The sequence below is a fragment of the Pygocentrus nattereri genome, chromosome 25, assembly GCF_015220715.1.
Source record: "Pygocentrus nattereri isolate fPygNat1 chromosome 25, fPygNat1.pri, whole genome shotgun sequence".
NCBI lineage: Eukaryota > Metazoa > Chordata > Actinopteri > Characiformes > Serrasalmidae > Pygocentrus > Pygocentrus nattereri.
The window spans coordinates 12,837,317-12,860,213 of record NC_051235.1 but is presented as its reverse complement, the minus strand read 5'-3'; the positions used below and the strand labels follow the sequence as shown (position 1 = coordinate 12,860,213).

General features: G+C 41.5%; 1 protein-coding gene across 1 annotated transcript; it reads right to left on the bottom strand.

Annotated features, from left to right (window-relative positions):
• Positions 1–9,332: 9,332 nt before the first annotated feature.
• Positions 9,333–22,538, bottom strand: fbxo3 (F-box protein 3). The gene is made up of 11 exons (XM_037534426.1): positions 22,421–22,538; positions 21,612–21,701; positions 21,084–21,247; positions 20,784–20,898; positions 20,343–20,547; positions 19,064–19,109; positions 17,875–17,959; positions 17,484–17,606; positions 15,879–15,994; positions 15,215–15,405; positions 9,333–9,891 (listed from the first exon to the last, which is right to left on the bottom strand). The coding sequence occupies exons 1-11, from the start codon at positions 22,510–22,512 to the stop codon at positions 9,760–9,762; spliced, it is 1,359 nt and encodes a 452-aa protein (XP_037390323.1). The 5' UTR covers positions 22,513–22,538; the 3' UTR covers positions 9,333–9,759.
• Between the last annotated feature and the right edge of the window lie 359 nt (positions 22,539–22,897).

Sequence of the window (22,897 nt, the reverse complement as noted above, 5' to 3'; positions counted from 1 at the left end):
TTTATGATATTCACTGTTCAGGAAATGATTGCATTCTTTTACATTAAAAATGTTCCAGCATTTATAAACTATGGTTTTGCTCACATGCTCCATTTTCTGCTTGTCTTGCATCCTAAGGAAAGATCTATACACAATAATATTCCCCTTATACAGGACTTCATTGATTATAACCATCTTATTGAGGATGATGGTTTATCCTTTTCCAGGATTTTTATAAGGCCTTTGACTCTGTCGAGCATCCTTTTGTTTTTCACAGCTTGAAATCTTTTGGTTTTGGGATTCACTTTCGGAATATCCTTGAATGTTTACACGAGAACACAACCTCCTCAGTTTCAGTGCCAAGAGGAACTTCCCCTCATTCTTTATAGAACGAAGAATTAAACAAGTGTGTCCCATCTCTCCTTTTCTTTTTATAATGGCTACAGAGATGGTCTCTATTTTTGTTAAAAACTCTAATGTTGCTCCTCTTAATGTGTTAGTGAAACCATTCATAATCAGCCAATTTGCAGACGGCACCACTATTTTCATGAAAGATGTAAGTGAGACTTTTTTGAAAGCCTCAGGTCTTAAATTAAATTTGAGTAAGTGTGAAATGATGTCAAGCCATACTACTCATTTCAATGAGGTTCATAACATACCAATCAAAAATTCTATCAAATATTTGGTTATACTTATTTGTAAAGATCCGGATGAGAGTGAAAAACAGAATGTATGGAAGTTTATTGAGAAATGTCAATCCAGACTCAATTTGTGGTTGTTAAGGGACATTTTTTGGTAGAACTTTTCTAACTAAAATGGAATCAATATCTACATGTATTTATCCAGCGTATTCTTTAGCCATCCAAAACTCTGCTTCTTCTTTTAGCTGCTCCCTTTAGGGGTCGCCACAGCGGATCATCTGCCTCCATCTTGCCTTATCTACTGCCTCCTCTACTTTTACACCAACCATCTCCATGTCCACCTTCACTACATCCATAAACCTTCTCTGAGGTCTACCTCTTCTCCTTCTACCCGGCAGCTCCATCTCCAACATTCTTTGACCAATATATCCACTATTCCTCCTCAACACATGTCCAAACCATCTCAACCTGGCCTCTCTGGCTTTATCTCCAAACTGCTCCACCTTCACTGTCCCTCTGATCTGCTCTTTTCTAATCTTGTCCATCGTTGTCACTCCCAACGAAAATCTCAGCATCTTCATCTCCACCACCTCCAGCTCAGCCTCCTGTCTTTTAGACAGAGCCACAGTCTCCAAACCATACATCATAGCAGGACGCACTACTGTCTTGTAAACCTTCCCTTTCACACTTGCTGCTATCCTTCTGTCACACATCAGCCCTGACACCCGTCTCCACCCACTCCATTCTGCCTGCCCCCTCTTCTTCACCTCTTTTCTACACTGTCCATTGCTCTGGATGGTTGACCCAAGATATTTGAAGTCATCCACCTTTACTACCTCTACTCCTTGCATCTTCACCTTTCCACCTGCCTCCCTCTCTTTCACATACATGTATTCCGTCTTGTCTCTACTGACCTTCATTCCTCTCCTCTCCAGTGCAAACCTCCACCTCTCCAGATTCTCTTCCACCTGCTCTCTACTCTCACTACAGATTACAATGTCATCTGCAAACATCATGGTCCATGGAGCCTCCTGCCTGACCTCATCTGTCAACCTGTCCATCACCATTGCAAACAAAGAAGGGGCTCAAAGCTGATCCCTGATGTAACCCTACCTTCACCTTGAAACCATTTGTCACTCCAACTGCTCACCTCACCACTGTGTCACTATCCTCATACATGTCCTGCACCACCCTAACATACCTTTCAGCCACACCTGACTTCCTCATACAGTACCACAGTTCCTCTCTTGGCACCCTATCATATGCCTTCTCTAGATCCACAAAGACACAATGTAGCTCCTTCTGACCTTCTCTGTACTCAGTACTCTTTCTGGGCATGAAACCAAACTGCTGCTCACTGATCTGAACCTCTCGCCTTAGCCTTGCTTCAACAACTCTTTCCCATACCTTCATGGTGTGGCTCATCAACTTTATACCTCTGTAGTTACTGCAGCTCTGCACATCACCCTTGTTCTTAAAAATGGGGACCAGTACACTGCTTCTCCACTCATCAGGCATCCTCTCACTCTCCAGGATTTTGTTAAACAACCTGGTTAAAAAGTCCACTGCCTTCTCTCCTAAACATCTCCATACCTCCACAGGTATGTCATCTGGATCAACTGCCTTTCCATTCTTCATCCTTTTTAAAGCTGCCCTCACTTCCACCTTACTTATTCTCTGCACTTCCTGATCCACTAGCTCTCCCCCCGTTATCCTCCTCTCTCTCTCGTTTTCCTCATTCATTAGTTCTTCAAAGTACTCCTTCCATCTACTCAACACTCTCTGTTCACTCACTAGTACATTTCCCTCTCTATCCTTTATCAGCCTAACCTGCTGTACATCCTTTCCAGCTCTATCTCTCTGTTTAGCCAAACGATACAAGTCCTTTACTCCTTCTTTACTGTCCAGCCTCTCATACAGCTCATCATAGGCCTGAGCCTTTGCCACCATTCTTTTCGCTATGCGACTAGCCTCACAGTACTCCTGCCTACTTCCTTCATCTCTCTGGTTATCCCACTTTTTCTTAGCTGCCTTCTTCTTCTGAATACTCCCCTGGACTTACTCATTCCACCACCAATTTTCCTTGTCTTCTTTCCTCTGACCAGACGAAACACCCAACACATTTTTGCCAGTTTCTCTCACCACCTTAGCTGTAGTTTCCCAGTCCTCAGGCAGCTCCTCACTGCCCCCAAGGGCCTGTTGCAATTTTTCCATGAACTGCCTGCAACCGTCCTCCTCCTTCAGCTTCCACCATCTAATCTTTGGCTCTGTCTTCACTCTCTTCCTCTTCTTTGTTTCTAATCTCATTCTACAGACAACCACCCTATGCTGCCTTGCTACACTTTCCTCTGGTACCACTTTACAATCTCCAATCTCCTTTAGGTGGCATCTCCTGCTAAGGATATAATCCACCTGTGTGCACCTCCCTCCACTCTTGTATGTCACCCTGTGTTCTTCCCGCATTTCTGTCTTTCACACCATACATACCCAGCACCTCTTCATCCCCCATGTTCCCTCCACCAACATGTCCATTGAAGTCTGCACCAATCACTAATCTCTCCTCTCTAGGGACACCATCTATCACTTCATCCATCTTACTCCAAAATTCCTCTTTCTCCTCTAACTGACAACCAACCTGTGGTGCATATGAACTGACCACATTCAAAATTACACCATCAACCTCCAACTTCAGGCTCATGATCCTGTCTGACACTCTCTTTACATCCAGAACACTTTTCCCAAGCTGTTCCTTTAGGATTATCCCTACTCCATTTCTCTTCCTCTCTACACCATGATAGAACAGTTTGAATCTACCTCCAATGTTCCTGGCCTTGCTTCCTTTCCATCTGGTCTCCTAGACAGAATATCTACCTTCCTTCTCTCCATCATGTCTGCAAGCTCTCTGCCTTTACCAGTCATTGTCCCTATGTTCAGAGTCCCTACTCTAACCTCCACACTCCTGCCTTTCCTTCTCTCTCGCTGCCTTCTAACCCGCCATCCTCCTTTCCTCTTTGATGGTCTTCGACCTACAGTAGTCCATTTTCCACCGGCACCCTGCTGGTCAACAGCACCGGAGGCGGTCGTTGTTAACCCGGGCCTCGACCGATCCGGTATGCCAATCATATTTGTGAAGCGTCTTCCTATCAAACCTTCACAGTTTCACCAGTAAGTGTTGTTATATTGGAAAATGCTGTACAATCATAACTTCACTCCACATAACTCACCAATCTGGAATAATCATTATATCACAGTAAAGAACAAGTCATTGTTTAATAAGGACTGGATGGAAAAGGGCATTTGGTCTGTGTTACATTTAGTTGATAGTAATGGTTGCCTGTTGTCATATGATGTTCTATGTCATCAGTATAATTTGACAACAAACCAAAAAACATTTAAATTTATTATTAATGCCATTTAATATGAATGCCCTAAATCTATTTTGTGTTTGATTGTGGGTGCACTGGCTCATTCACCCATCATTCCTTGTTTACCACAATTATTGATTGGAGACTGTAGAACTTCAAACTTTCCAATAAGATTATCTGGCACACACTTGACAATATTCTGTATCCCACTCTTCCATTTAGAAACTCCATTCGTCAAATTTACCCAACACAATCAATTTATAAGTTGCATACCAGATACCTCAAATTTCCAATTATTCCAAAAGCCAAAGAAGTCCACTTTAAAACTTTAAATGGAATCTCTCCTTCCAGTCAGTGTCTTTTGTGATGAAGAAGCAACTGAGCATTTATTTTTTTCACTGCATACATGTTGAAACTTTGTGGTTTGATATCTTTGATTGGTAATTTTCCAAAGTTCATTTTCTCCAAATATTCTCTGACAAAGACATAATTTACAGATGTTTTATGGACAATTACAACGATGACATTCTAATAAACACTATCATCATCCTGTGAAAATTTTTCATCCACAAACCCAAATATTTTAAAATTAAGCCAAAGTTCTGTGTTTTTCTCAATGACTTTATTTTGTATTGCAAAGCTCTTAGACTGATGCATAATAACTACGCCCACCAACTCTGTCCTTCAACTGAAGGTTATGATTTAGAATCTAAACCCCAGCTCTCTGTTATGTTTTCCTTTTTTTAATCTTTCTTCTGTATTTTTTCAATTTATTTTCTTCTTTGGTTGCACCCATCCTTTTTTCTTTTCCTTTGCTTGCAGTACTCTTTTAAGTTGCACCTTTTGGTTTGTAAATTGCACATTTTTGTATGTATGCATGTTCTGTGTACAATAAAGTTAAAAAAAAAAAAAAACTGCCTTGCATCCTCTCATCTCATTTAGTATAGGTACCCCTATTATCGTCCACCTCAATACAAAACATCAGCAATCTAAGCTAACTGTAAATAAATGAAAGCACTTTACTCACCCAAATCAATGTTTCTTGGGAGAGATACACATGTAAATTTATGTCCAAGAGTCATTTGACATTATGACAAAACAGTTTTTTTCAACAATAACGTTTTTGTTTACTTTGACACTAGTATCGCTAGAATGATGGGGGTCCCCCAATATTGGCCACCAGCACTTCTGGTTTTCCGTAACTCATCTTTCAGCCCAAAATTCAGCATATAACATATATATTAATTAGTACAATGTGACACTATTGCATTGTTTCATTATTTAAGCTGATTTGCTTGTTTAACTAAGTATGAAGCACAGCTCTTTGCTGAATCATTAGTTGGCCGATAATAGGGGACGGCTCTCACTGATTAGTATAAGCCAGCTTTACTCTTTCCGGTGTCTTGCACAGTGTTTCTCTGTTGATCTCTACCTCGCTTTCAGTGACCACCACATTTTCTTCAGTCTCTTCACAGCCTCTGCCATATTGTCCACGCTAGAAATACCGAGCTTGCTTCTACTTATAGCTAGCTGAAGAGCTAATTCTTAGTGTGTGAAATGGTGCCGTAAAGCATTACACAGTTCTCGCAAGAGGTTTCGTGCCCACTCCTCCAAAGTTATACAGCACTGTAGCAGGTGTTCCAGGCCTGGAATTGCATCGACATTCTCCCTATTATAAATCACTCTACCATCGAAATGACTTTGAAGCTGTTATTTTAAGGTAAAATTGTTACATAATGTTGCTCTAATATACCGCGGTTTATAAACACGTCATTGTTGACTGAGTAGCACCTCTGACACACCAATCAAACTAGAAAGAAAATGCACCTCAAAGCCCATTTTGATGAAACATGCCATTCAACCCTGAAGCCATAGATTGATCACACCCAGCTTGGAATTCTAGATGTTACACAAGATAACGTGATCTTTACCCGTCAAAAGAAAAATGCTCATAGAAAACATGTTCTCTAACTTTTAGCTCATGCTGTATTCAGGTTCTCATCAGAAGACTGTAGATACCAGATGGTTAGTAAGTAAATAAGATTAAAATCTGTTTGTATGCTTGTTCATAGATATGCCCACTAAATGAAAAAGCAAAATATTTCGGTCCAGAGAACACATTTCTGGTTTTTCTTTGTTGAGTTAAAGAGGAAAAGATCTTAGAAGTCGTGGCAGGTATATATTATTTTCATATTTACCACAAGTTTAGCATTGTCTGCTCGTGCAAAAGGTTAAGTATGTTTTTTATATCACATCTCATAAACTCATGTGTCATCTAGAATCCCGAATTTGGGGATTTAGAATTTACAAGAGGGAAACTGGTATTTCCTTTCATTACTCTTGCTGTGAACTTGCATGCTCTGATGTGAAAATCCCTTGACATACAGTCCCTCAAGTTACTGTGATTCAAGCAAGTCTAAAAGCCATTTCATATTTTATCAGTGAATTCCAGACTTAGTTTTGAAGTGTCCCTGCAATTTGACATCTTTACGCCACTGCACTTTACTGTTTTCAATAAATGAAACACAAATGTAATCTTGAAAACTCCCCATTCAAATGGATGCAGCATCAAAACAGCCTAGCCCATGATCAATATGACATTGTGCTGGGAGGATCTTTAAACCGACTTTGATGACCATTACCTGTAAGATCCATGCAGGTTTTTGACCCATGTGATTGCAACCAGAGGATTAATTGGCTGCTACTCATTGTATAAAAAGTAAGGGCATGGACTAAACAGGACGAGCTGTGGCTCAAAACAAGCGGCAACACAAAGCCATATCAGACAACACACTAACAAAGAACTCTTCATCTCACTACGATTACAGCATCTAAACTGGCACCAATAGAAAGAAAAGAAAGGCAGGCAGGGGTGTGATGGGTGGGGTCTGAATGATGCACATTCTGTGTTTCGAGAACAATAATCTTTTGAGACTAATGTATTCCACAAAAGCGGACTATGCCTGACCTTCTAAAATATGAGTAATTCAGCCATTTATTTGTAGAATGCATTTGAAAAGTTAAAATCCTCTGCACACTAGTATACATAATCTCCTGTTTATTTACTCAAACATAAAAAACACAATTTACAAAATAATAATAATAAAAAAAAAAACTTAACCAATCAGAACTCTGACAGAACAGAATAGCAGATAGCTTGAAAATCCTATTGCACTGCATTATTTTACAACAAAAAGAAGAGCAAACTATCAATTACTAACAAAGATCAAAAATCTTATATGCCTTTAGGCTATCTATTTAACTCACATTGCCTTCCTTTAGAGATGGCTCATGGTTGATTACAGAAACGAGAACTGTACAACTGTGTGCGTGTGGGAGAAAGAGAAAAAGAGAGATAGAGTTGTGTCAAGTGGTGCCTTCACCTCTTTACCACTTGGCTTAATGCAAAATAAAAGTTGAATGAGCTTGAATCCAGTTTAATATTTTCTGTGCTTATGAATGTCTGTATGATGAGGGCTATTCCAGTAGAGCAGGGTCAAACTCTCAATAAGGGCATGGTGGATGAAACGTAAACTGAACTATGACTATTTGAGGTTACTTGGTAACATTACTTGGCTGAAGTGACACCTGGAAAACATTTTAAGGGGGAAAAAAACAGAAACCTGTTTTGCTAGGTCTCGTGTAGTTACTGTGGTTTGTGCAATGTTCAGAGTGTTGCCAGAGGTCTTAAACTATGTGAAAGTAAAATTCTTGCAATGTGCCAAATGGGAACATAGCAAAATGAATTCCTATTAGTAGTCCAAATCCATATACATAGAAAATACATACTTCACTTACAGGTCTACAGATTCAGTGAGCCTTGAGTCACTTTCCCAGATAGGCTGCATATACACAGAGTTCACAGATGCCTTGTGCTTACATTCACTGGCCAATTTATGAGGTACACCTACCAACTATGAGTGCTTTGAGGGTTTATAGTTACTAATTGAAGCCCATCTACCTCTACACTATCCATCAACACAGAAAAAAAAACATTGACCAGATTATTTGAGTGGTAAACCATTCGCAACGTTAACACTGACATGGTACGTTATGTTGGGTTGATGAGTTTATCAGGAGTTGCTGGAATTTTTTACTTTATCCACAAAACATCAAACAACCATGTGATCAGAAAGTGATCCATGATGAAGGGCAAGAGGATGACTAGAACTAATTGTGTACAGAAAAGGAGGAGCTAGTGTCCAAACAGCAGCACACTACCAAGTCAATGTCACTGCTATGCTGAGAATGGTTGACTACTCAAATCACATCTATTCAGTGAAAGTTCTTTTGAGGACTCCTTTTCACTCATGGATGGGGAAGAGAATGGCTGATAAACTGTGCAGCAACAAGGCTGCAGCAGGGGTACACAATCCTGGTCCTGGAGATCCACCATCCTGCAGAGTTTAGCTTCAAACCTAATCTATCACACCTGATCCAGGTAATAAAGGCCTTCGATCTGACTACTAAAGCAAGTGTGTGTGGGATGTAACCTATCTAGGGTAGTAGATCTCCAGAACCATGATGGAGCAGCCTTGGGGCAAGGTCTGTATCTGTAAACCTATAAAGTGCACCCAAATAGTAGGTGTATCTGGCCTTTGAGTTTGGATACAAGGTAGCCAATAAACTTGCAACAACATATATCCAGCTGCTTGACAGAATGAAAGAAAGAAAAACTATGTTTTGTGCTGGTTAAGGCTGCTGAGATCTGTTACTCTGCAATCAACTGTCAATTTCGCCAGGTGTGCTTTTTTCTTAATGTAACCACTAAAGAAAATGGTTCGGTTGGTCCCTCAGAACCTTTTGATTAGACCAGAAAACAAAACACTTAATTTCTGTGTAATCTGTACAGCCCAACAATAGTTCTTTTTCCTTAAAAGGGCCCATATCCCATGTTATTTTTGTATCACCTGAACTCCCAACAATGTCCACTTAGGGTTTTATATACCATACACAGCCATAATTCATTTAAACATAATAATTTTCCAACCAATTTTAGCATTTAGCATTAAACAAGTTGTTTTTGTTACTGGGTCTTAAAACTGATGACTACGTAAATGAGTTCTGGTATGATTGGCTGCCCTGTATTGCGCCTCATTCACAAAGCAGTCCAGATGTTGCTATATGTTGAACAGATGGACATCACAAAAACAGCAATGTAAAAATTGGCTGTTTTGCAGCTTCCAAATATAAACAGGAGAGAATGATACGTTTTGAAACAACGGGCCTCATTCACCAGCCATTCTTCAGAAGAAATTTCTTCTAAAGTTTTCACAAAGATTCTGACATTCACAAATGTATTCTTATTCACAAAAGTGAGGAAAATAGCATTACTCCATGATATGGGCCCTTTGAAGAATACTGTATTTTGGGAGCAGCGCTGGTCTGAGTATTTGTCATTAGCTATTAGAGCTAGTGTCAGTCTCTTTGTTTTTGGTTGAGCGTTCAGAGCTGACAACAGTGCAGGCAGTGTGTACAAAACAAAAGCTTACTGAGTGCTATGTGTGCGTGTTTGCAAGTCTTTTCTCGTAAGCTTTTTTGAGAGCAAACACTGCGACTATAGTGTCGTATTGTCACTCATTCTCTCTCAGAACGTTATACACGCATACACACACACATGGGTGTGGAGGTTCACGAGAGGACAGACACAAAGCCTCTGTATAATAAACAATGGAATTCTAAAAAAAACACTGCTCCCTGCTGCACTGCTGTTTGTGTATGAATGTATGTGTGAAAATGTGTGTGTGAGAGAGACAGAGAAAGTAACAAGTGCATCAGATGTGACGAGGACAGCGGCCCCCCGGGTCAGCCATGTTCATACCCCGCAGCTCTCCCTCCTCGTAGTCATCTGTATCTGAGGAGTTGTCATCATGGAAAGAAGCAACAGACACCTCACTCACTGAGCTCTGTGGAAAGAAGAGAGACAGAAAGAAGTGAGAAAGAGGAAGGAAGAGAGAGTGAGAGAGAGAGAGAGAGAGAGAGAGAGAGAGAGAGAGAGAGAGAGAGAGAGAAAGAAAAAGTGTGTGAGAGATAGAGAGAGAGAGAAAGTGTGTGAGAGAGAGAGAGAGAGAGAGAAAGTGTGTGAGAGATAGAGAGAGAGAGAAAGTGTGTGAAAGAGAGAGAGAGAGAGAGAGAGAGAGAGAGAGAGAGAGAGATACAAAAGCTGTAACAGATCTGTAACAAAGTAACAGAACAAAGCTGAAACAAAGTCTGCATTTTAAAAATCCTAAATTATGCATTTACAACTGCATAGGAGTGTGCACTACTTAAGACATTATTTAAAATACAAAACATGCATTTGCATTTCTGTGTATATGCTTTTCCACATTTTACAAGCAAAAGTGCTTTTGAAAGTTCATCAAATATGACGTATTAAAAACTGAATAACAACTGCCCATCTGCAACTGCATTTCCTCACTGCTGCAGTCCAGCTCTGCCAAAATATTTGCAAAGTGGTACTCCTTGAAAAAAAAAAAAGTCTGGTATATACAGCCTCTCCTTGGATCACCACCTTATCGTGGTGGAGGGGTTTGCGTGCTTGAATGATCTTAGGAACTATGTTGTCTGGAGCAAAAGCTCCTGGTAGGGTCTCCCATGGCAAACTGGTCCTAGGTGACAGGTCAGACAAAGTGTGATCCATAATAACCCCTATGAAGACACAAAAACAGGACTTGTGTACCCTGCCCGGAACAGGGTTACCGGGGCCCCACCCTGGAGCCAGGCCTGGGGGAGGGGCTCGCCAGCGAGCATCTGGTGGCCGGGCATTTACTCATGGTGCCCGGCCGGGCCCAGCCCGAAGGAGTTACATGAGTCCCCCCTCCCATCGACCCACCACCAATGGGAGGGGCAGTAGTAGGGGTTCGGTGCGTTGTGGATCGGGCAGTGTCCGAAGGCGTGGGCCTTGGCGTTCTGATCCTCGGTTGCTGAAACTGGCTTTTGGAACTTGGAACGTTACCTCACTGGCGGGGAAGGAGCCTGAGTTGGTGCGCGAGGTTGAGAGATACCGGCTAGATATAGTCGGGCTCACCTCAACACACAGCTTGGGCTCTGGGTCCAATCTCCTTGAGAGGGGCTGGACTTTATTCTTTTCTGGAGTTGCCCATGGTGAGAGGCGGCGGGCAGGTGTGGGCTTTCTCATAGCCCCTCGACTCGGTGCCTGTATGTTGGGGTTTTCTCCGGTGGACAAGAGGGTAGCTTCCCTACGCTTTCGGGTTGGGGAACGGGTCCTGACTGTTGTCTGTGCTTATGCACCGAACAGCAGTTCAGAGTACCCAGCCTTCTTAGAGTCCTTGGGAAGGGTGCTTGAAAGTGCTCCTCCTGGAGACTCTATTGTCCTACTGGGGGACTTTAACGCTCACGTGGGCAATGACAGTGAGACCTGGAGGGGTGTGATTGGGAGGAATGGCCTCTCTGATCTGAACCCGAGTGGTGTTCAGTTTTTGGACTTCTGCGCAAACCACAGTTTGTCCATCACGAACACCATGTTTGAACACAAGGATGTCCATAAGTGCACATGGCACCAGGACACCCTAGGCCGCAGTTCAATGATTGACTTTGTAGTCGTGTCATCGGACTTGCGGCCATGTGTTTTGGACACTCGGGTAAAGAGAGGAGCTGAGCTGTCAACTGATCACCACCTGGTGGTGAGTTGGATCAGGTGGTGGGGGAAGATGCCGGTCAGACCAGGCAAGCCCAAACGTATAGTGAGGGTTTGCTGGGAACGTCTAGCAGAAGAACCTGTCAGATTGATCTTCAACTCACACCTCCGTCAGAACTTTGACCAGATATCGGGGGAGGTGGGGGACATTGACTCAGAATGGGCCATGTTCCGTTCCTCCATTGCTGAAGCGGCTGACTGTAGCTGTGGCCGTAAGGTAGTTGGTGCCTATCGGGGCGGTAATCCTCGAACCCGGTGGTGGTCACCCCAGGTGAGAGATGCCGTCAAGCTGAAGAAGGAGTCCTACCGGGCATGGTTGGCCTGTGGGACACCAGAGGCAGCTGGCAGGTATCGACAGGCCAAGCGATCTGCGGCTTCAGTTGTCGCCAAACCGTCAGGCGACTCAGAAGGGGAAAGCAGTGTGTCACTAGCACTGTATATAGTGGAGATGGTGTGCTGCTGACTTCGACTGAAGACGTCATTGGGCGGTGGAAGGAATACTTTGAGGACCTTCTCACGTTCTCCGACACGTTCTCCAGTGAGGAGGCTGAGTCTGGGGACATGGGAATAGGCTTGTCCATTACTGAGGCCGAAGTCGCTAAGGTAGTTAAGAAGCTCCTTGGTGGCAAGGCTCCAGGGGTGGATGAGATCCGCCCTGAGTTCCTCAAGGCTCTGGATGTTGTGGGGCTGTCTTGGCTGACACGTCTTTTCAACATTGCGTGGACATCAGGGGCGGTGCCACTGGATTGGCAGACTGGGGTGGTGGTGCCTCTTTTTAAAAAAGGGGACCGGAGGGTGTGTTCCAACTACAGGGGAATCACACTCCTCAGCCTCCCTGGCAAGGTCTATGCAGGGGTACTGGAGAAGAGAGTCTGGCTTATAGTCGAACCTCGGATCCAGGAGGAACAGTGCGGGTTCTGCCCTGGTCGTGAAACACTTGACCAACTCTTCACCCTCTCCAGGATTCTGGAGGGTTCATGGGAGTTTGCCCAACCAGTCCACATGTGCTTTGTGGATCTGGAGAAGGCATTCGACTGTGTTCCCCGGGGTATTCTGTGGGAGGTGCTTCGGGAGTACGGGGTACATGGCTCTTTGCTACGAGCCATTCAGGCCCTGTACAAACAAAGCTGGAGTTTGGTTCGCATAGCCGGCAGTAAGTCAGACTCGTTCCCAGTGAGAGTTGGACTCCGTCAGGGCTGCCCTTTGTCACCGATTCTATTCATAATTTTTATGGATAGAATTTCTAGGCGCAGTCAAGGGATGGAGGGTGTCCGGTTTGGTGACCTCAGGGTCACATCGCTGCTGTTTGCAGATGATGTGGTCCTATTGGGGACATCAGGCCGCGAACTTCAGCTTTCGCTGGATCAGTGTGCAGCCGAGTGTGAAGCGGCCGGGATGAGAATCAGTACCTCTAAATCCGAGACCATGGTTCTCAGGCGGAAAAGGGTGGAGAGCCCTCTCTGGGTCGGGGATAGGCTCTTGCCTCAAGTGGAGGAGTTCAAGTATCTCGGGGTCTTGTTCACGAGTGATGGTACAAGGGAGCGGGAGGTTGACAGGCGGATTGGTGCTGGGTCAGCAGTGATGCAGGCTCTTTACTGGTCTGTTGTGCTAAAGAAAGAGCTGAGCCATAAGGCAAGGCTCTCGATTTACCGGTCGATCTACGTTCCCACCCTCACCTATGGTCATGAGCTTTGGGTAATGACCGAAAGAATAAGATTGCGAATACAAGCGGCCGAAATGAGTTTCCTCCGCAGGGTGTCTGGACTCTCCCTTAGAGATAGGGTGAGAAGTTCAGTCATCCGGGAGGGACTCGGAGTAGAGCCACTGCTTCTTCACGTCGAGAGGAGCCAGCTGAGGTGGTTCGGTCATCTGGTTAGGATGCCTCCTGGACGCCTCCCTCGGGAGGTGTCACAGGCGAGTCCACCTGGGAGGAGACCCCGGGGAAGACCCAGGACACGCAGGCGTGACTATATCGCCCAGCTGGCCTGGGAGCGCCTCGGAATCCCCCTTGGAGAGCTGGTGGAAGTGGCTGGGGAAAGGGAGGTCTGGGCTTCATTGCTTAGGATGCTGCCCCCGCGACCCGAACCCCGGAGAAGCGGAAGATAATGGATGGATGGATGGATGGTATATACAGCCATAAACTGTATAAAGGCTTTTTTGAGAAGATTAAAACAGTCACAATGTATTCACACGTATATATAAAAAAAAAAAATAATAATAATAACAAAAACTCCTAATACCTCTCCTTATCAGAGTGCTTGAAAAAGCACTCTATTGTTATCTCTCATACGTCTTCTTATTCTTCTTCCACACTTTTCTGCGATTAATACAGCCCAAACCGCTTAACGTACAGACTCTGTTCAAACTGCGTTTCGAAGGTCTCAGCACTGTGACTTGTGCTACGTATTTTTGGAGTCGATTGGATTGGGAGTTTTTAATAAAATTAAGTTAAAAAATTAAAAACCTCCCATAAGAATGAATGGCGGAATGTTCAGAACTTCAAATTGTAACTGACATCGATGATGTCACAGCAGTCCACTCACAGACACAGCCGTGACACAGGGAATCTGCTTTAAAATCCTTAAACTTTCACCTAGAAACTCCATTTCAGTTAAATGGTAGAGAAACTTGGCCTTTCTGAAACCTCAAAATATCTCATCATTTTATCAATTAGCTTTAGAGTTTTGGCACTAGGCACAGAAAACTGCCCCATTCACTCCCATGTAAATTTCTCAAAATCAGTATCTGCTTATTTCAAGATTTTATCTGTGTTTAACTCGTCATAACTCAGACATTTTCAATACATACAACATTATACCAAAATAATCCTGAAGGGGTCTTATCTCACACCATCTACCCGGTTAAGCGATAGAGTAAACATTTCCCGAGTTATGACTGCTTGTTCAGACAGTGCAAATCGGACTCAAACAAGGCTTCTCCACTAAGAGCTGCATAATAACAGAGTGACAGTTAATTTGAATGACTCTCCCCCCTTCCCCCCTCAAACACATACATCTCTCCCTCACACACCACACAGACACATATCTAAGGAGGTGTTGTTCACCTACACAGAAACACACACACACACATACACACATTTGCAGCTCTTTTCATGCACTCTTGCAGTTCCTTCAGGAAATGCACATCTAGTTCTTATTATTATCTTCTTTGCTGTTTTTTTTTTTTTAGTTGGGGGGGGGCACTTAAAGGGCATTTCCACATTTTTTTTTACTTATTACTGCATAATTAAATGGTAACATATTTACAATATTTGATTAGATTTACCAGAGGGGGTCCAGTAACGAAATTAGTAAGGGATTTGACTGTCTGATTTTTATGGAATAAAGTATCAAAACGTCATAGCCTGGATTTTCCCCATCAGCGTTAAGATTACAATTAAGTGGATCCAAACAAACAACAAGAACAAATTTCCAGTTAAAAAGTCAGAAATTAAATTCTTAGTGGATAAAGGAACTGTGCGAAGGGTTCCATTTTAGTGGTCACCTCCCAGCCAACAAAGTATGCAATAACTTAAAAAAGTTATTATAGCAGTACAAGAAGTGCTTACATACCGAGCGAACTATGGACTCGCGGAAGGGCGGGCACACCATGTGGAATCGTGGAATGGAGATGTCAAAGACTTCCTCTTTATTTTTAAGCCTGTGGAAGGTGTAATGGCCCTCCATGTACTCTGAGGTGGTGGAGAATGTGGTGCAGCTGGCATACTCGTGCACTTTGCCAGGGGTCATAACTGGAAACTCCCCTATGCATATACACACATATAAAGTTAAAATGCATACAGTAATTTAGATAACCTGCTTGTTTCGCTTTGTTTCACACATTAATTAGGGCTGTCTATGTGAAACTGACTTCAACTGAAGAGCAAACCAAATACATCTTTTCAAAGAATGTTAAAACACTTTATTAGAAAAAGATTAAGTAGGAAGCCTTTAAAAAGACTTAAATAATAAGACTTAAAATTACTGTGTGGCCTAGATTTAAGGTCTATCAGTTTGTCTAACAGGCTTGGTTTCTTTCAAACCAATTATGCAACTATTACCACCAACTAATCATCATCATCATCAATCTCGTCAATCAAACTCATCCATCGAGAACGTCATTTTTTTTAAAATAGCATAAAGTTTCATTTAATTGACTACCCTACCATAGACCAATCACAATAAATACTGCTGGTATGTATAACTAAGATGTGTGGGGCCATCCTGGATACCTTACCTACAACACCAGGCCCTCGAACCTCCTCCACATTCCCGTTGGCATTGGTGATTTTCCAGTAACGGCTGTCCAGCTGGCATGCACTTTCAGGCAGCGCTGACCGTGCCATCTCAATCCTGAAAAACAGACCAAAATTGAGATGTCAGAGACTTCTGTAACAGTTGTTAAGTACTGTGGGTTCAAAATCACAAAATTAGTAGAGTTGGTACTTCTTGCTTCTTGTTTATTTTTTTCATCAAATTTATCTCATTTATTTCTTCTTTTGACTAATTTGTAAGTAACTTGAATGCAATGCAATTTCTTGTTATGCTGACTTCAGCAATGTGAAAAGAAACTTTTGATGAAATGATGAGAATGATCATATTTCTGAAAGAGTACAGAAACAACTCTAATTCAAGAAGATTTATATCTATACTGTGGGAACCACAGATAAAGTACCCTTTTTATGAATAACTGCAGAGCACCAAATGTAATTAGAACATGTTGTTTCTTGGCCATGTGTGTGTCATGGAATCATCAATACACACACGAGAGAGCCTTATTTGCATTAATTTATTACGTTTGGGAAAAATGCACAAAAAGGCAAAAAGTCGAAGACTGTGTTCTTCATGTTTTTAAAAATGGAATGAATTACATATCCCACAAAGTGAGATAATGGAAGGCAAAAAAAAAAAAAGTTCTCTTTTGTATTTTTCTATCATAATTAGTCTTTTAGGTGCCACTGCTACAACTAAATATGTTCTTGTTTGGGAGAGAAAAGTTATACTTCTACCATTGATTTTAATAGGTAATATTATATAACCATACAGTACAGAAGAAGGAGACTATTTAATTTATTTAATTTCCAAGCAAAAAGGCCATTACGTTATTCATTTTCAGCATCAGGAAAACATATTTAACATGAAGAAATTATACTAAACCCTCAACAACTAAAAACAACCCTTGTTTGATCTGCAAATTTTTCTTTTTCAGTACTGGCTCCTAGATAGCTAAACATCCTTTCAGACCCACAGCACTGAGTTGTCTTCTCACAGAAAAAGGATGAACAGAAATATCTGTTTTTTTCAAATCTGAAGCAAGAGTGGCGCTTGATCTTCTGTCTCTCAAAGAGGAAAGCTTAAATACTGTTTATCTGTTGGTGACATTTTTGGTGTTCTGCCAGTTCTTGAACAGTGCAGTTTCACCCAGTACTGTATATTTCAGTCATTCTCATCTTCTATAAGGTTTTATACTGTGCAGCCTGGCATGGCGACATGATCCATGGGCAGTTCACATTAGCTGTTAGCATCCTAATTACTGACTGTGAAAACTCACCACAAGCCTTAATTTGACTGGTGGATCTCACTTAATGAAGAATGAGGGGATTATGTGATCCTTTGAAATCAGACTGTCTTATGGTTTTAACAGGAGCGTATATCGTAGCCTTACGGTATTTTGGCTCATGGTACTGCTACCTTAAATAATTTAAAATACATTTTGAAATTTTAAATAAGGTTAAAATATTCTGCCCAAAAATTTAACTGCCTATGGCAACCAGGCAATTTTCTATTGAATTCGGATGAGAATGACGAAGTGTTCTAGGCAGCGGGCATGTCTGTGTCTTACCTGATTCTGTATGTAAAGAAGAAATGTGGTGGATGGACAGAGCTGAGTTCAGGCAGAAAAGAGGTGGAGACTGAAACAGTGATGTCACCAGTAGTGGCCACACACTTCTTATCGTGGACGTACCTATAACAAAGTAAGTGATAATGAGTGTTATTCTAGATTTTATATTTCTTCCATTTGTCATTCAGTGGCCAATTTGCTGCTGCCCTCTGCTTCTGAACAGTGATTTTCCTTCAACACCCAAATCAAGCCATATAAGAACCATCCACTGCATGATCCAACATCTTGAAACAATTACTTCATATTTGTTCATATTTTATGCAAAGGTCAATAAACAGTCCAAGTGTTCATTTCATGTGTCCGTCATAGACGCACACACACATACAGGTACCTGAAGATCTGGTCCCGAATGATGGGATACTCTCCTGTGACTACATTCTGGACATATGAGGTAAACCATTCGGTAAAGCTAGACCCTGTAACAGTGGAAGAGGGAGAATTTTTTAAGAGTAATTAATTAAGCTATAGTCAGTTCGTTGATATAATCTGGCAACTATGCTTGGGTTCAAAACTCTGAGACGTCTACTGAAAAAGCTTATCGAAGAAAATCTTGTATCTCCAAAAAGATAACTTTACAGGAAAAGGAAAAAAAAATACTTTTCTCTAATGTACCCCCCCAAGTAATTTTGGGCTCATTTCTTTGGTCCATTCATCATGAAATTTACATTCAATGTAAAGAGCAACACGTATTTTCAAATAATGTCAGAAAAATGAAAAACAGAGATACAAGGCTTTCTTCTGACAACGGTGTTACATTTTGCATTCTTTTCTAATTAACACAATTTTTAATTATAAACTAAACTACTAAATAACTACTAAAAGTAAGTCTACTAAAAGTAAAGACACAATTTCAGAGTTTATTAGTATTTGGTATGTCTTGCTTTTGCTTTATTGACAACGTGCACCTGAGTTGACATGAAGTCCATGAGTTTGCACAAAAGTCTCTGATCAGTAAATCAAATCCACCTTCAGTTCTAACTGAAGAAATAAGACTATAAGAAATCTGATTTATTGTACAAGGGCCTGAACAGGGTTAATTTCACAATTTGCTTTGGTTTGAATAGTGACATATGAATAGTACAGAATCTAAAATGTTTCTTCTTCATTTTGTGATATCTTTTCTTTGTTTAAAACTCTTGTTCTAAAATCTTCTGTTGTTTGTTTCCAGTGTAAAGAAACAAATTTTCAATGTTGACCTTTGGAGTGCCAAAGTAAATATCAGTTGAGGCACTTTAAATTATTAACTTTTTGCTCTGAAGCCAACAGCAAAAACATATAAATAGAAATTTCTAGCAGTGTTCATTGAGGTTACACCTGTTGCTCTGTTAACATCACCAGGAACGATGATCATGAGCATGAATACATTAGAAGGCCAGAAACTTTAATCCTGAAGGGCCAGGGTAGTATTAGTGTGCACTTGTTGCTCCACTAGTTATCAATTTGATTAATTTTATCAGGTGCGTTCAATCAATCAAAACACTAAACTGTGCACGTGATTTGCCAGTGTGACAAAGTCCTACCTGTTATGAACATATCAATAGCAGATGGATCTTGTGCCAGTTGATCCTGTGAGAGAAAAAGAAAACATTTAGTTTGCAAAGTGCATGAGATGAGAGTGCCCCCTGCTGGTGCGTTTGTGCACAACCGCACTGCAGTACCATCGGCAAAATGAGTCAACACAGCACTCTCTTCTAACTAGGCGCACACATTCTCTGATTCCACCAAAATGGAAAGTGCCCGAGATACTTCTTGTTAGCTAAAGAAAAATATCAGTCTATTTAAAATATACATTTTAAAAATCTTAAAAATCTTATAGCATTATTTAGATATTCTAAGAACAATCACAGAAAACCTGTGTGTAAAAGTCTTTATTAATTAGGCAAAACTTTATTATTAGCTGAACGATACTATTAGTAATATATTATTAGTAGCAGAATACAATAATACAAAAATGCATAATCACTGTGTCAACAATTCAACTGAGCCTCCTCTGCATGAGCATGTGTGTGTGTGTATATGAAGGCCCAGATTTTTACACAGTTTAAATGTCAATTTATATTCCAACAAATAACTAAAATGTGAAAGAAAATTACACAACTTGTGCCAAGTTTACTTAAGAATCTCTGAGCATAAAACCCTCTACATCACGTAATGTTATTCAGCTTCTTATCGCAGTTCAGTTCCTTATATGGCTATATTTTATATCATAAGAGGACAGTAACAGAACACATGATAATGGCACAGGAAATATCTATTAGATTCAGGCCTTATATGAGCCTTATGTCTGTTCACCATCTAATATCATGGTTTTGTCTTTGATAAGATAAAGGGACGTTTTAACTTTTTCATCAGTACATGGTCATCCTCCGACTTCTGTCCTGTTTCGTAGCTTCATATTTAATGTTTTACATGGCTCTCTATCATATTTCATTGGTATTGGCAAAATTGTTTCCACTTCACTTTTATTTGGACTTGGATGTTTTTAATAATACTATCATTTTTTTTTAATATGTCAAAATATGCATGCAAATGCCCTGTGATGGACTGGCGACCTGTCCAGGGTGTATCCTGCCTTTCGCCCAATGACAGCAGGGATAGGCTCCAGCACGCCCCATGACCCAGAAGGAGGAGCGGCTTAGAAGATGTGTGTGTGTGTGTGTGTGTGTGTGTGTGTGTGTGTGTGTGTGTGTGTGTGTGTGTGCAAATACATGAATGAAAACCTAGCTAGTGAGAAAGAGAGACAGAGAAAGATAGAGACAGCGAGAGATGGATTGCATGAGAGGGAGTGAGTATTCTAACCGGGCAGTGGTAAAATATTTCATTGCGCACGCGGCCCTCCGTGCTCTCCAAGGCCATGTACTGGCTCAGCCCTGTGTGGAAGCAGAAAGTGAGAGGAAGACATTGCCGCATGCCCTTCCTCTGCTGGAACCCCCCTGCTGCTGTCTCGATGTCCAACAGGTCCTCTGAGCGATAGTGATTGGACAAGGCCATACTGCCCATCAACCTGGGGAGGAGCAAAAACACAGCCATAACTAAATTTACACAATTGAGAAACATAGACTCACATTTTATACTTCAAAATTAAAAGTGTCCAAAATAAATAACCACATTTCCATTTTTTGATGATGGTTGGGTGGAAATGACGTAAAGGCTTAAACAATAATGGACATGTTCCATAACATTTTAAGTTTGCTATTAGGTGTATGTGATGCTTTGATGATGCACATTGTTGATTCTCACCCAGGAACAACCAATTTCTGTCCATTGTGTATCCTATAGGAGCAGCGGTAATCATTAGGGAGCTTGCAGCCAATTTGAGCCTCAATTGCATCCAGTTCCTCCTCCTTTGCGCCCTCTATTGACAGAAAAAGGAACATAAAAATATAATTGACATTTTTTTTCTTTTTTTTTTGTTCTAACTACCATAAAAGCACTTACAACCCCCATAATGCCACCTAACTGTTGGACCCTCACTTCTTTAAGAATTCACACTCATGCTAGCCATATTCATTATATAAAACGCTTCTGTAAGGGACATACCTTTGAGAGAGGCGATCATTCGGGGGCATTTCTGCCCCAGATAGCTCTTCAGGTCATCCCAGGCTTTCTTCAGTGTGGTGTAGTGATTAATGTAGTGACCTAAATCGGCATAAAACTCCCGGAACAGCTCCTTCCAGCTCTGCCCTCTCTGAGCCTTATCTGCTCTGCAGAGAGAAACCACCATTGCACAATAAGCATTAAAATAACCTGTTCCCATTAAAACATTTTTGTGCTACAAACAGAAACCTTTGATGTAACATGAATAATGGTGTTGTGTAATAGAGTTGTATTATGTGAATATCTTTATCACTACACTCCTCTGGAAGGTATGCCACTGACCAGGAAGCTCACAGTTACACGTAAAACTTGTGATTTCCTGGAAAGCTCATTACATACATATACAGATATATACACTGTAAACAAATTTTAAAAAATGAGTAAATCCCTTCTTGCGAGGAACAAAAAGGGAGAGCGTATTTGCTCATGCTGTAGACTGAAGTGGATTGCTAAACTGCTTGGTCAACTTACTCGGTGAGAAGCCAGTGCTTCTGGCAAAGCCCCTTCCATAAAGGATTATGACCCGTCAGCTCATTCAAGCGCCGACTTACAAGACTGCAACTGAGAGAGAAACAAGTAATGTCAAATATCACTCTTTTAACCGTATATAATAAAAAACAAACATTATAAACATAATAACAAACATAATACATTATAAACATAACAACAAACATAATACATCAGCAAATTAGACAATAAAACGCATGAATTTCGTTTAAACTAGAAATTCAAAATGATGGCGATGTCTCTGCGTTTTGGTGCACACATCAACAAAAGCTGATTCTCAGAAAATGCTTGTTTCTTTACGCTTATATTGCGAAATAAGTGGGGCTTTTACCTCCTAGTGCAAAATCATATCAGTGCCCTAATCCAGTTCCAGGAACTTTGCGTTCCGAGTTTGTTACAGGGTGGTCTGTCGGCTACAGCCACTCTTGTTTACATCTGTCTAGAGCACAGAACTGCGGTTAGCGTGGAAGCTACACTGTATTACAGAAATGCTGCTCAACATTACTTATTGCTCGATTTATCAAACGAGATTTCACTACTTAGCACAAGTGAAAACACTACATATTATACCGAGTTTGACTGACATAGCTCGCTAACTCGTAAGGTAGTTAAGTAGCATGATAAGCTTGCTACTTCTCCAGCTAGCATAGGCAGCTAACGCAGCGGCGCTACAGTAGCGCGCCTTCTCGGGCATTTCTTAGAAGACAAACGGGCTTCAAATGCATCTCTTTGGCATCACATGAACAACACTGCTCTCGGCGACAAACGCACACCTGACCAGATCTCTGAAGTCCAGAAACGATAAGATAAGCAGCAAAGGATCCGAAGGCAAATTGTCCAAGTTCAGCGCCATGGACGCCGCCATCTTGGTACGTGATGGCGAATGCGAGACCCCGCCCACACGCGTGCGCGTCACGAGGGCGTGTCCGCACGCTGCTTTGTTATCAAATAGGTCGCACATGGTCAGGCCGAGCAGCAGGACTGGGTGATAGCGTACAGCAGCATACGAGGAGATGAAGGACAAATTAGAGAAAGCACAGCATTAGCTGCGCCTGTACCACTTTAAATTGACTTGCAAGCTAGAAATTTCACCTCTTCGGCAACTAAAATTGCCTGCATTTTTGCCTGTATATACAGTATCTCACGAAAGTGAGTAGATCCCTTTTTTCCCAAATTTTAACCACGGAGCAAAGCTCCAGCTAATTAGCACCTCCTGTTATAGGTAAAAGATTTATTTTAGAAGTTCCTTC